Below are 14,035 nucleotides of genomic sequence, written 5' to 3'. Positions count from 1 at the left end.
GGCACGCGGACCAGCAGGATAGGGCTAGGGCCGGGGTTCTCTGGGCCAAGGATCAAGGTCCCTGGCAGAGGTAGGCTCGCAAGCATTCTAGTCTTCCCAACCCGGACTCTCAAGAGGGCGCAGTAGAGCCTCATCAGGGAGCGAGAAACCGCGCCACCACGGCCGGAGGTGGGACTAGTCGTGTCCCCGCCCTGGGGCGGAGTTATATGGCCCTGAGGCCCGCCCTAAATCCTGAGGACTCTCGGAAGCAATCGTTCGGGGCGGAAGTTAGGAAGCCCCGAGAGCCAGGCAGCGGAAGTGGTGGCGTTACTCATTGTCGGCGCGCATGCGTTATTCTAGTCACTTGCTGCCACTTTGTAGGCGCTTTTACCCTCTCTCCACGCGAGGGGAAGCGCGTACCCTTAGTCGTGGTAGCGGTCTCAGCCACTCTGCTACTCTCGTGGCTGTTTCACCATGGCGGGCATCCTGTTTGAGGATATTTTTGATGTGAAAGACATTGACCCGGAGGGCAAGAAGTTTGACCGAGGTAAGTGAGGTGTACATAGGGGCGGTTTAGGGGAAGGGGCTAGACTCTTCGGGGACACGCCCCTGGGCCCCTTGTCCACCCCACCCACGTGGCCTGCCCCTACCGGCAGTTCCTGATAGAGGACTCTCCCTCGGGAAACATTTTATAGATGGGAAACGGAGACTCGGAACTCTGCCTGGCTTCACATATGCTGTGCCCTGTGCCTGGCTGGTTTTTTCTCATGGTGCTGATAAACTCCTGGGCACCTTTCTAATCGCTCCTCACTCTGAGCTAGGCGCTGTATCGAGCACCTTACACACATTTTGTCCTACCTATTCCTTTCAAGAGCCTCCATGAGGTAGGTGGTGACTTACCCAGTTTGCTCCTAGAAGTTAAGTAACCTACCCAAGGCTACATTGTGAGTAATCAGACTTCAGAGCTTGTATTCTTGTAGTGTCCTAAGAATTTTTAGTTCTTTGTGACGTCCTCCCGTAGTCAGAATTGACTGATTGCTATACACGTCTTTATTCTGTTACTGATCAACAATTATTGAAGTGTTCCTCCTTGATGTCTCTTCCTTTGCTTGGAGACTGAGATGTTCTTCGAGACAAATACCAGTTCTTACAAGTCCCGATAATCCACTCAGCACAGCACCCGGCACAGAAAGACAAAACCTTTGGATGAACGAGTAACTTGCCCAAAGTCAGGTTGTTTCTTAATCACCCAGGCAGGCCTAGAACCTGGATATTATTTATTGCCAGAGGACCTTTGTTTTTTTGTGGGATTCTGTCCACTTGCCATAGTTTTCTTCCCTTTCTTTCTGACGTGTCTGGTTCTGCATTTCTCTGAGAGCAGATGAGAGGCTAGTGGATGCAGACTGGGTTAGACTGAGTGTTCAATTACATATAATCCCCCAAAGCGGGGTCTGTAGCGTTTGCTGGAGCCTGGCAATTACCTATGCCACTCTTTTCTCTGCTTCCCTCCAGTGTCTCGACTACATTGTGAGAGCGAATCTTTCAAGATGGACCTAATCTTAGATGTAAACATCCAGATTTACCCTGTAGACTTGGGTAAGTGTTGAACACAGACAATAGCAGGAGGCTTTTTGACATTTTAGCCGTTCTTCACTCCCAGGTATTGCCATTATTTTCAGGTGACAAGTTCCGGTTGGTCATAGCCAGTACCTTATATGAAGATGGTACCCTGGATGATGGTGAATACAACCCCACAGATGATAGGCCTTCCAGGTGAGGAAGTGAAGAAGGGAGTACTTGAAATATGCCTGAAGATTAAGTAGATAAGTAGTATGAAAAGACCCTTATTTAATTTGTGGAATAAATGATTATCAGCAGAATCTGAGTAACCTTAAGGAAATTGCTGCACTTAAGAATTTGAACAGCCAGGTGTTTATCCAAGCAGTAATTACGTGTTTGTGGGTTGTAGTTTATTGATGGCTAAGGAAATGACCACTGAGTGACCTAAGCTGTGTGAACCTTGCATCTTGGGAGAGAGTTTGGTGTGATGGAAAGGCTTTGGAATTCCACGGAGTTCAAATCTCAGCCCTACCACTTATTTGTTGAACAACCTAACCTCATTCAGCCTCAGTTTCCTCACCAGTAAAGTATGGATGGTCCTGCTTTGCTCATTGGGTTGCTGTGAGGACTAAATGGCATTGTATCTGGAAGACGTCCGTTTTCATAATGTTGATGCTTAGTTATCAGTTACCATTATCAAAGGGCCTCTCGTTATTGTTAACTACTTTTTTAAGAATAACCTTGCTATTGTTGTTTCACAGGGCTGACCAATTTGAGTATGTAATGTATGGGAAAGTATACAGGATTGAGGGAGACGAAACTTCTACTGAGGCAGCAACGCGTCTGTAAGTTCCATGGTCTTGTGAGACCCTTGTCCCCCTGCCTTGGGCCATGCTCTGAAAATCTGGGCTGTGCTCATGTTTCCTGTGTCTCTCCCCAGGCACCTCAGACCTAGGCAGGACCCAGAAGGGGACTGTTCTGGGAACAGTTTCCAGTCTGAAATGTAGGCTGCTCACTTGGCCCTTTGTCAGGACCTCAGGGCCCAGGGGTCCAAGTGAGAAGCCGATGATCTTGCTATGTGAAGTGCAAAGGCAGGTTGCTTCCCCAGGAACTAAATGCAGCATTAAGTGATTAAACTGCTAGACTTTTTTGGTTTTGTTTATTTGTGTGTGTGTTTTGCTACTCTGCAATCCAATCCCTAGTTCTTTGGTTTCCCTGCCCAACTATTTTAGCTGTTCTTCAAAATCTTATTAAAACAATATGTGCTCTTGGTAAGAAATTTGAAAAGCAGAGAAGTAATGTGAGGAAGCAAAAAAAAAAAAAAAAAAAAAAAAAAAAAAAATCACCTATAATTCCATACCCAAAGGGAATCTTTTACATAAACATTTTTGAATATTCTAGGTTTTTTCCTGTGTACTTTTTTTTCTTTGAGATCATGTTGTTTTTTCTCTTTTTTTTTTATTTACTTAGTTTTGAGAGAGAGAGTGCAAGCGGGGAAGGGGCAGAGAGAGAGAGAGAGAGAGGGAGAAACAGAATCCCAAGCAGGCTCTGTGCCATCAGTGCAGAGCCCAAGGTGCATCTCCACCTCATGAACCGTGAGATCATGACCTGAGCCGAGACCAAGAGTTGGACGCTTAACCGACTGAGCCATTCAGGCGCCCCTTCTGCTCTTTTTGCTTCAAGTTATGTAAAATGGGTTTCCCTATGTCAGTTTAAGGCTTTTCCTAAACACTTTAATAGCAGCATAACATTCCAGTAAATGGATCTATCTTAGTTCATTTGATCATTTCCATTACTCTGGGCATGTAGCATTTTCCACCTTTGTTTGATATCTGGAATACTGCCGTGCACATATCTGTGCATTCATCTTTGTCTGAATTTTGGTTCCTAATGACCAGACGCTAGAAGGGTGCCTCTCTTTCTTAAGCTGGGATGGGGAGCCACTGGGTAGCTGCTCCAGAGCTTAGACTCATGGGACTGGGGCCTTCCATTTCAGCTCTGCCTACGTGTCGTATGGGGGCCTGCTCATGAGGCTGCAGGGTGATGCCAACAACCTGCACGGATTTGAAGTGGACTCCAGAGTTTATCTGCTGATGAAGAAACTGGCCTTCTGAAGCACCCAGGAAGCCAACTTTGCTGCTTAGTCACTTAAGGCTTGGACATTCATTCATTCAAGCCTGAGGAGCGGTAACTGTTGACCACCTGTTCAGGAGGGGCTGTCTGTCTGCCCACTGTGGGTGCATCTTTAGGTGGTCTGGACTCCATGGGAAACTTGCCTGTGAAAGACCCAATGGGAGAGCTTAAAATGGATCAGAAGTTGTTTTGTGTGTATATGATTTTTAAATTAAACTTTACTTTTTCAGATCCGTTTCTGCCCCGCCCTTAAAAAAAAAGTCTTTTGCATTTACCCTAAAATCATTTTTTCTACTTTGCCTGTGGTATATTGTATTTCTGGCCCACAGCCAGATGATCACATGTCAATGTAGGATCTATCCCAGCCTTTTGGTATCTGGGTTTAGGGTTATCTCAGCCTTCTGGGTAACTACCCCAACATTTATCCTCCAAAGTGATTTTCTGTCTGGGAGAGTGTTGTGCCTTTGGCTCCTGAGGGCACCCCAGCACCGGAAGATACCACCCATTTGGCATAGAATTTTGAATGGGCAAGGAGCCCTGCTTGTGTCCTTCCAACACTTTAAGTCTCTTAGGAAGTCAGATCACGTTGATTTAAATGAGTCACTTGCATATCCTGGAAATGTCCATCATTTTTGTGGAAGCTTTGGGTGGAAGCTTTTAGATACAGGCATGGGACATGACTATGAAGAGAATAGGAAGAACAGATTTGGTGGTTATAGGAACAGGTGGAGGAGCTAGGTGTCTGCTCTACATTGCATTACTGCAATGCAGGGAGGGAGGGTGAGTGGTGGGGGTTCTCACCAGTAACACTGAACAGGCAGCTGCTGCACAGACCAGTGAAGTGGACAAGGCAGCAATACCAATGAGGCTGGCAGTCCAGTTCTAGGACAATGGAGCAGCCTGACTGCAGTCCCTAACTTAAAACTGGGCAAAAACAAAATTGAGGAAATGGTGATGCTTGTAGAAGCACTCCAGAATATGAGCTGGCTTTTCAGCCTGGCATTTGAGGTCTCTGAGAAAGTCTCTGGACTCTTATTTCCCCTAGGAGATTCAGGGTAACAATCCAGAAAGATTGTGAGTGTGTATTAAGCAGTTTTCTCTTTTGATCTCCTGGTTTTGCCATGGGAGCTGGTCCCCCTGCTGGGATGCCTGGGGTATTTCCTTCCCTATCATTTTCAGGTCTTTACATGAGGTGTTAGAAATAGTATTTAGGGAAATGGGTTGAAAATGGATGGCCTCTGCAGGGGGGAGGAAAAGGTGTTTTGCTTTACTGTGGGGGTGGGGGGGAATGGACAGAAGGTGCAATGGGGGTTGGAATGAATTTTCATGGACTCGTAGAACTTTTTTACGTGGAGTCAGATTTGGGGTTTTGGAGAAGGCTGGATTTAGGTTAGAGTGGGAAAACTTAATTACCAGTAATAGTTTGTGGAGTAGCATAGCAGACTATCCTGGCTATCCTGGGGTAGCAGAAGAGAGAACTGGCATGCAGTTGAATAGAGAGAAGAATGTTCTGGTTGTCACGGTTTTTTGCTTTTTGTGTAAAGGGAAGAAGGGATGGAATAAGTCTGACGATGTTTTGGGAAGGGTAGATTCTCAATATGGACAGATTAGTTCACATTGGAGAAGCCCAGGAGTTATTTGCATTTGCTCTGAAGTAAGTCCAATGCTGATACCGGATGCCTGGAACTTACTGGCTATATACTTCTTGCAGTTTTGCCAACCTTGTCTCTCATCTGACTGTGCTGAGAACCCTTATTAAGCCTTTGTCTTTGGTCCCTTCGGCATATCTTGTTCTGGGTGCTGACTCTTTCATGTGCCAGAAGGTTCTTCCTTTTGATCATTACATTTAATCCAGGTTAGTATTTCAGTAAATTACAATTTCTACTTAACCATTCCCTTGACTGCATGCTGGAATTTGTAGTGTGGATGAACTGTTCTCTCCCATGCAAAAACTGACACCATCTGAGATGCGTACACTTTTGAGCTTTGTGCATTTGTTGATTCCTTCTCCATGGCAACTGTTCTATCCATGATGGGAGAGAAGGACACCTGGAGATGTCTAAGTTCGTCACCCCCTCCAAGAGCTTTTGGTTTTCTACTCAGAACTTTTTAATTGTTGGTCTGTTTACTCCCCCAAGACTTGGAAATCTTTCCTGATATATAGAATCACTGAATGATCTGTTGGACAGTACACCACACTGGGGACCATATGGGCTCTGGTCAGCCTAGGGTTTCTTCTTTTCTTGCTCACAGGCTATGTAAGCATTGAGAAAATGCCTGGCTTCTCTGAGTCTCAGTTTCATTGTCTGCAAAGTAGAGATGATAATCCCAAGGTGATAGAGTTGTGTGAGCGCTATAAAAGGTAACATGCGTAAGGTTCCCAGCATGCTGGCTTTCATTTCTTCTATTTTGGAATACCTCTAGTGATCCTGGGGTATCTGTGGCAGTGTTTGGAACTCTGGATTCCTGGCTGTTTTACCTACATGGTCGTCTTTCCTTTGGGGAGTTGCGGGGAGGGAAGAGGAAAAAGCTGCTATTAGTTTTCCTACAGGAGCCTCTGGAGGTAGTGTTGACCTGTGCAATGGAGTTTTTGTTTTGGGCAATAATAAACCTTTTCAGAGGCACCACAGCGGCATTTATTTGCAAGGCCCCTTAATAAGCCTGGCTTCTCTAGAGAATCCTTAGCAGAGTTCATGGTAGTCACATAGGGCAGCTTCTTAGATACTGTGTGCTTCTGGGATTGGGAAATGAGCCTTCAACTTGTACTTGTCCCTCCTGCTGTGTGAGCCCTAGGAGACTGACTCTTGCCACTTCCTGCACTTCCCCCTGACCTCCACAGGAGGGAGGCAGGAACCCGTGCCTGGCAAAGCTTCCTGCTGAGCTGCTGAAGCTCTCGCTGTTTGCTCAGCTGTCACATCCAGGTTTTGTCTTGACTGAACTGTCTGCACAGCCTTACCTGGGGTGTGAGGCTCTCCAAGGCTTCCTGTTAACTTTTTGGGAGGGGAGGGAAGGGGGAGATCTATTGCCCCCTGAGAAGAACATCTCTTTCCTTTGCTTTTCTGTTAGCTTTTGGGTGTTCTTATTTATTTTTTATTTATATAGGCTCAGTTTTGTTGATTATGTAGAGACGGCCTTTCTGAGGGACAACTTCTCATTCATTTTTCAAGAGTAAGGATCTCCTAAGAAAAGGAGATCAGAGCCCTATTGAGAATGATAGTAAAGGGGAGAAAGACACTAACCTTAGTTCTGAGGAAAAAAAATCAAAGCTCTTTTTTCTCTGTTTTCTGACATAAGGTTAGTCTCCACCTCTGTTCAGAAGCCAGGCCAGACCAGCCCTTTGCATAATTACCGTATGAAAAAGAGCATGTAGAGAATTAGTAAGCTGTAAATTTGTGCAGAAAATAGACCAAAGATAACTAGACGCTCTAGTGAATATTATTGATAGCTTAAAAAAATAGCTTCTGAAGTTTTACATTATACAGTGAAAAATGATCCCCTTTTCTGTCCTGTGTATCCCGCTTTAGCAGGGCTTTGGGTTTCAGGTGAAAGCAGGAAATCTGGTATAACTTGATTCCCAGGGCCTCCCCTCCGGGTAAGGGAACTTTACATGGGAGACAGTGCTGAAGCTGGCAGGGCCCTAGTACCTTACTCCTCCTGAGACAGATTCTGGAAGTGAGGGTGGGGTGCAATTAGAAGAGGACTGGCAGAGCTGGGTGTGACAGAGGGGTCAGGAAGTGGAGGCTGGAGCTGGATCGGGGGGAGTGGGTGAGGTGGGTGAAGGAGAGAAGAGTGTGTATTGCCCAGTAGGAGGATGGGTTGGGGAAGGAGAATATCCAGGCCAGAGGTCGGGTGGCAGGGAGCTCATGTCTGAAGTTCCTGGAAGGATGTCTGGGGCTCCTAGAGCCCTGGGTGAGGGTCCAGGAAAGAGTCCATGAGTTCCAGTCAAGGGTCCGTGTGTCCTGTTCACGTGTCCAGGGATTTGGTCTAGGTACCTGGAGGTTTGGTTCAGCCGACCAGGAATCTTGGCTCTGAATCCCTGCAGCCTCTTCAGAAGTCCAAAGCCAGTAGTTCTGGCTGAGACATGGGAGTCTGTCTCCAAAAATCCAGAAGTCCTGTTTGGGAGCTTGTGTAGTGTGAGGAATACAGAGGTATTGCTTGGGCCAGCTGTAGTGGGCAGGGCCTGCTTGGCACAGAGAGTGGGCCCTACTACAATCAGCAGGAAGCGCACCTTTCCTCGGAGCAGTTGTTGGAAGCTCAGGAATATGGCATTGGGATCCTTGTGAGCTGTGGTCCTGCCCTGTGGAGGAAGCTGTGGGCAGAGGATGGGCCTGAGGCCAGAGATCTGGGCCAGATATCATGTCTCTCTCGTCTATAGGGAAAGATAAGGTGCCAGCACCCGGACTTTATGGCTCGGGGAAAGCACTCCTTAGTAGGTCAGCTCTGCTACCCTCAAGATTCCCAGAATTCTCCTTTCTTCCCTCAGGTCTTCCAAGGGGGCTAAGTCAGCAAAGGACAGTCTCTGTAGTCCCCTTGACTCAGGATTTACTTACCTGGGTTCCTAGGAGGCCCTGCAGGGCCCCAAGGAGGAGGCGGACCTGTCCAGAAAGCTGTCCCAGGAGGGATGAGAGGCAGGTGGGTCCCAGTTGTCCCCGTGCTGCCATTACTCCCTCCAGCAGAAGGGTCGCGGCTCCCAGAACGTCCTGTGCCTTGGTCTGCTCCTGTAAAAGAGATGGGAGGGAGAAAGGCCCGCTTCAAAGGGCATGGTAGTAGTGGGTGGGGAGCCCGAGGAGTAGCCAGGGGGATGAATCATAGGAGCTGAGAATTGGACAGGACCAAAGTCCCACCCAGCACAGGAATTCCTTCAGAGTCTCCCGACAATTGGTCATCGGCCTCTACTTGAGTAACTCCGGTGTCCAGTAACCCAGCCTGGTCTCACACTTAATTTCAGTCAGAAAAGTTCTTTTTTCCCCTTATATGCTGAGATCTGAGCTGTTACAGCTTTTACCTCTGGGTTCTAGTGTTGCCAGTTCACTCTTTCTGCTACAAAATCTTAGGGTCATATGGTTTTTTAAAACTTAATGTAGAGATAAGGCCATCACAGAGATCATAAAAATGAAGGAAGGGGGCTTACTGATAAATGGCAGACACAGAACTGCAAGGGATCCCTAGGGACCACCCTTCATCCCTGGCCCAGTCTCCCTGGAAGACCTGAGGGAAGAGAGGGCATTCTGGGGATCTTGAGGATAGAAGAGCTTGATCTTAAAAGGCGTGCTCCCTCCCAGGTTTCCTGAGCCTCAGACTAAAGCACTTCCAGCCATACCACAAGACTACCACTTTCCTCCAAACTACTCAGACAGCAGCCCCCCTCACCGCCCTTTTTTAAGCCATTCCTCACATAACCTGTTTTCTAGCTTCTCACTGTTCAGGTTGCTTCTTCCTTCTGGACACATGCTAGTTTAATATGGTCCCTCTGAATAAATTAGCATTTATCTTCAGGAAGATGTCTGGTACTCAGTCCAGTACCGTTAAGTGCAATCCATTTACTGTTTTTTAGGAGTATTTCCACAATGCGGATGCTAGACATCTAAAACCAGCTAGAATCACTAGCTTTTAAAATAGCTGCTGTTTGAGGTCAACTCCGTCCTCCCAGATCTTTTTCATAGTAAGTTCTAGGGCTAGAAGTTTATGTAAAGGAAGTGGGGGCATCGTGGCCTGGAAGCTGGAATAGGACTTTATTTAATTACTTTGAGTAAATGTACAGTTTTATATATATCTCTGTTAAATTTTACCTTGTTTTTGACCTAGCCTTTCAGCAAGTTGAATCTTGATTCTGCCTTTTGTTATTTTAGCGGTGCTTCCCAGTTTTGTGTCATCTGAGGATGACAGATCAGTCTTCCTTCTTCATGCTAACTTAAGAATGTTGCACGGGACTAGGTCAAAGGCATGGGCATAAGCGACTTTTATCCAGCTTTCCTTGGTGTTCAGCTTTGAATCTATTTTAACATACTAGGACTGTAAGTCACCTTGTCCAGAGGACAACATCATAGTGGAATGTAGATTAGGTTAGGGCGGCCAAGCTGAAAGTGAGATATTCTTAGGGGGCTCAAGAATTTTAAAGAATCCATGGGAAGCAGTACAAAACTGATGAAGACAGGATTTAGGGATACTAAAGGAAGGAATGACTTTCTTACCTTCTGGGTTTTCCATTCTCCCAGGCTAAAGTCCACAGCAGGCAGCAGGACAGGTGTGGACAAAGGGTTAACGTCTGGGCACTGGCTCTATTGAAAAAGATGGGTGGTGGAGAGGTGGAGAAGGGAGCTCAAATAAAGGGGGGGTATGATGACCCCGTGACCAAGATAGACTTCCATGAGCAATATATATCCAGGCTAGAGCTTTTAAAATGGGCTAGATTGCAAATCGTAATCCTTGTCAAGGAGTGGTGATTGGGAGGCGGTGATCTCACCAAAGACAATATGGGGACAATAGTGCTTGGATCATGGAGTGAGAGGAAATGATGGGAGTAAGGGCATCTAACCAGTTAATGGGTAAGGGGTGAGTGCTGGGAGATTCTCACCAATTTGCTGTGAAGGACATGGGAATCACGAAGCAGTTTATTTAGGAGACGGGGGTCACAGGCTGGAGGAGCCGGAAGGCATAGATTCAGTCTTGCAGTTAGGAGAAGCATGACCACGAGGAGCAGTTCTTAGATGAGAAGTGAGGTTGAAAAAGAAGAAATCACTGTCAGGTGGTGGTCCAGGAATTCCCATTTAAGACCCAGACTTGAAATCCAGGGAATTTGCCTTTCAGAAGCCTTATTCCCAGGAGATTGGGTTCCCTCAGCCCTCCACCCCTGCAGCACATCTCCTTTGTCTTTCCTCTCTAACCATGTTCTGATTTAGCCCTAGGTCCCTCCAGTGTGTTCTTACCAGTCAGCTCCATTCTGGCCACGCTGTCTGGTTGGAGTGGCTCCCTGGATGGGGCCTCTCCCCTGAATCCTTCCTGGGGCCATGGAGGCGGCTTGGGCTCTTGCACTTCTTGCACTGTGGGGCACAGGTGGGCCGAGGAAGAGGGTCTGGAATCTATCCTGCAAGTGACAGGAATAATGAACATTTAATCAGGTGTCAAGGAAAAGACTGCCTGGCTGGGGGGAACAGCTGCTGGGAGGGTGTGAGCCGCCGACCAGCCTAGAACTGCTAGAGCTCTGGCTGCTCCCAGGTTTCCGTGTGAGTGCAGCATATTGCGTCTCCTTTTTGTCAGGCTCCTTGGTGAATCTGCTGTGGGGCACCAGCCCCCTGCTGAGAGCAGGACAGAATCTGTATACACACACACACACACACACACATCTTAACTGGCCTCAAATTCTGAGCAACCTTGGTTGTTTGGTTGGAGACAATCTAGGACAGGGAAAGGGAACAGAAGTATTGTGGCATAAGCCCCGGAGAAGAGGTTGGGAAGCTGGATACAGGGTCAAGGTGAGGAGCTAGTAAACATGTGCAATGTGTTGAGGGGTGGCTTGGGGAGTGGGGCTGAGGAGGTGAGCTGGGCGAAAACAAAACTGGACTACTAGGGGTTGGTGATTACAAGATTATGAGAAGGCGGTATGGGAGCAATGAACCTATCATTCTCTTTCCATTTACCCCCACCCAAAAGCCTCTTGGAGTTTTTCTTTACACTCCCAGTTCTGAAATATTGGGTTATCCAAGGTGAAGAGATGGGCTAACAGTCTTGGGACTTGCCACCTGAGGCAAGATGCCCAGGAATGGGCACCTGCTGAGTGAGGTACCCACCTTACATGGCTTACCTCGCCTTGGACACCCACCGTATCCATCTCATAGCCCATATCTTCCTCCCTGCCCCCTTTGCAGAACCCTTCCAGTTCCTTTGCAGGACCCCCCACATGGCCTCCTCCTTCTTTGACGAGTAGTGCAAAGAGGCCTGCACCTGATTCAATATTGGGATTTCCTGTAGGTCTGTCAACATGCATGAGCCCTCCTCCCATTACCCTCTCCTTCATCCCAGCTTCTCCGGTCCCACAATTCAGAACCTTAAGCTAACTAGGAATGGCTGGGTAAGAATGGGGATTGGATCTGTGTCCAGCTTGATGTTATGTGTCCTAAGCCCTAAATGTGCCACCTTTCTTATTTTCTCCCTGAGCACATGCCCCCTTTCCTTAGGACCCGCCAGGACTGCTATATTCCTCCAAGTCTGAGATCAGTCCCTCAGAACCCAGCACCCCACCCCCTACCCCTGCTCTGTCCTGCTCCTCCCATTCTGGGAAGGCTACACTCTTCTCGACAAAGGTCAGTGCCTGTAGGTTCCAGTTTGCCTGCCCCTCCCCCAGCTGAAAGCCCAATTCCTCTTTCCTGTCCTTCCTACCCTCACTTAACTCCAAAACCTGCTTGCCACTCACCGGGTGGAGAAGGGCTCCAGGACCCAGGTGCACAGCAGGCAGCCCTCTGGGGTGCAGATGGGTAGGAAGACATGTAGTGTTGGGGCACAGCCCCTCCACAGCAGTAGGGTCACACGCCTGCCCAGGCCACTTCTGCCCAATCAGAGAGCAGGGAGCTACCAGACACTGGCGAAGGCCCCCGGAAGTGACGCCTTCTCCTCCCACCCGCACTGAACATGGAGCCCCTGCCTGGACCATGGTCCACCAGCGGAGCCCAGCTCTTCCACCCACGCACACCACACAGAGGATTTGAACAGAGGGATCCATCTTTTTCTAGGAGATGGGAAACCTGGGACCTGGCTGGGGAAGGAGATGAGAGGGGAACAGGGTTTTTTTCTAGGAGGAATCGGGCAGGACATTTTTGTTCCTGGGGAAGAGTCAGAAAGGTCTGGTTCTGGTTTTAGATATATTGGTGGGTTTTTCAGTTCTTGACTGGCTAAATTTCTTTTCACCTGCTGTTGAAATCCATTAGGGCTCTTGCTTTTCTGCTTTTCTTTCCTATAACCCTCTCGGAGTCATGTCTTATTTCCCCTTTCCCAGTGGGAATGTGGGTATTGCCCATTTTAGAGAATGACGCTGTCATTGGTCAGTGTTGTGGGGAAAGCGTTTGGACAATTTGAGAGGACTGCACGGTGAGGGCTGTTTGTGGTGGTGGTGGTAGGGAGGGGGTGGGGGTGAGGCTGAGCGCAGGGCCCAGCAGCTCAGACAGCTAAGGCCACTTAACTCTGTGCCCAAGCTCTCCTGCACTTGCCCTGTCTTTCTCCCTCTTCCATCTCCTACCACTCCATATGTGACAAGAAGAATAACCAGGCCCATGTGTCCCTGTCTTAGGGAAGACAGCTGCTGAACCTCCCCCGCAAATACCTCCTGCTGGCCCCCCTCTTCCTTTGGCCCTGGCTCTAGTTCCTTTGCTTTCCCCTCAATCCCAGTCTCCTCACAGTCTCTGTCCTCAGGGGCCTCCTGGCCTGACCTTGTTCCCATCACCCCCACCTCAGTTCTTCCCCTTCTGCTCCTCCTCCCAAGGATGGGGCTGTCAGCTAAGGAGGATGGCCTAGATCCCGGAATTCTCCAGTTCAGCCAGATGAGATGCCTCCCAAGATTAGGAAGGAGGGTGCTGGGATGGTTGGGAGGATGGTGGGTGAATGGGTGTGGGAGGGGACAGGGAGGCAGTCAAGACCAGGAAACCAAGACAAAGGAGGTTGGGGGTGGGGTGGAGAGGCAGAGGGTCCCCTGCGTGAAGGAAGAAGGTGAGAAAGGATGTGAGGCTGGGGATGAGGATGGTTAGATGGGCCTCCGGACAGGTTACCGGACAGGTTACCGTAGGGAGGGAAACACTGTCACCAGACAGAAATGGGACTCTGAAATGGGACTTCCTGGGGACCAGTAGAATGAGGACAGACCTCAGAGAAGAGATAGGGACACAAGCTAGACAGAGAGTGTGGGTAGTGTGGGGTTTGAGAGGTGCTGTGGGCCCACAGTAGGGGAGATCAGTTGACCGGCCTTTGGTGCACGTTGTCATCCTTAAAAGACAAGTCTTCATCCTTCCGGCAGTTACCGAGTACTAGCCCAGTGGCCGGCCCAGGCCTCAGGCCCAGCCTCTGCCCCTCCCTGGCCTGGGGTTCCCGTCCCGGGCTGGACACGCACCTCCCGGTGCAGCCGCCCTGTGGCCTCCGGCAGCGGGGGGCTCCAGACCCGCCTCTCCTCCCCTCTTCGCGCCCCCTGGTCTCTCCCCTCCCCCTCCCCCCTCCGCTCCCCCTTCTCCTGCAGCCCCTCCCTCCTCCCCTGCCCCGTCCCAGCCCCTCCCTCCCCTCCCCCACTCGCGATCCGGGCCGCTGCTGCTGGGCCGGACCCCCCGGGCTCAGCCCGGCCCCTCGCCGAGCCGCCGCCGCCGCCCCGTTTGCTGAGGAGGAGGCC

At 49.2% G+C, this 14,035-nt stretch overlaps 2 protein-coding genes across 5 annotated transcripts; one reads left to right on the top strand and one right to left on the bottom strand.

The window, feature by feature from the left end:
* Positions 1-302: 302 nt before the first annotated feature.
* On the top strand, positions 303-3,903 carry POLR2H (RNA polymerase II, I and III subunit H). 4 transcript variants are annotated; one of them, XM_049628469.1, is made up of 5 exons: positions 311-526; positions 1,492-1,575; positions 1,659-1,752; positions 2,301-2,384; positions 3,536-3,903. In XM_049628469.1, the coding sequence occupies exons 1-5, from the start codon at positions 454-456 to the stop codon at positions 3,651-3,653; spliced, it is 453 nt and encodes a 150-aa protein (XP_049484426.1). In that variant the 5' UTR covers positions 311-453; the 3' UTR covers positions 3,654-3,903. The 4 variants fall into 4 exon arrangements, with proteins under 4 accessions (XP_049484428.1, XP_049484426.1, XP_049484427.1 ...); XM_049628470.1 differs by lacking the exon at positions 311-526 and adding an exon at positions 1,047-1,207; XM_049628472.1 differs by lacking the exon at positions 311-526 and adding an exon at positions 1,047-1,212.
* Positions 3,904-5,227: 1,324 nt separating this feature from the next.
* THPO (thrombopoietin) lies at positions 5,228-12,606 on the bottom strand. The gene is given in 11 exon segments (XM_049628473.1): positions 5,228-7,431; positions 7,433-7,981; positions 8,223-8,390; positions 9,864-9,950; positions 10,247-10,374; positions 10,599-10,756; positions 12,083-12,189; positions 12,191-12,229; positions 12,232-12,294; positions 12,297-12,338; positions 12,341-12,606. Coding segments are annotated over 11 exon segments (1,503 nt in total). The 5' UTR covers positions 12,389-12,606; the 3' UTR covers positions 5,228-7,317.
* Between the last annotated feature and the right edge of the window lie 1,429 nt (positions 12,607-14,035).

Source organism: Panthera uncia, chromosome C2 (genome assembly GCF_023721935.1).
Source record: "Panthera uncia isolate 11264 chromosome C2, Puncia_PCG_1.0, whole genome shotgun sequence".
Lineage (NCBI taxonomy): Eukaryota > Metazoa > Chordata > Mammalia > Carnivora > Felidae > Panthera > Panthera uncia.
This window is presented reverse-complemented; position numbering and strand designations above follow the sequence as displayed.

Bases quoted from the DNA above. Each gene is read 5' to 3' on its own strand.
- POLR2H (XM_049628469.1), top strand. From the start codon at position 454: ATGGCGGGCATCCTGTTTGAGGATATTTTTGATGTGAAAGACATTGAC. The intron at 1,753-2,300 runs GTGAGGAAGTGA...GTTGTTTCACAG, and splicing joins ACAGATGATAGGCCTTCCAG to GGCTGACCAATTTGAGTATG. The intron at 2,385-3,535 runs GTAAGTTCCATG...CTTCCATTTCAG, and splicing joins ACTGAGGCAGCAACGCGTCT to CTCTGCCTACGTGTCGTATG.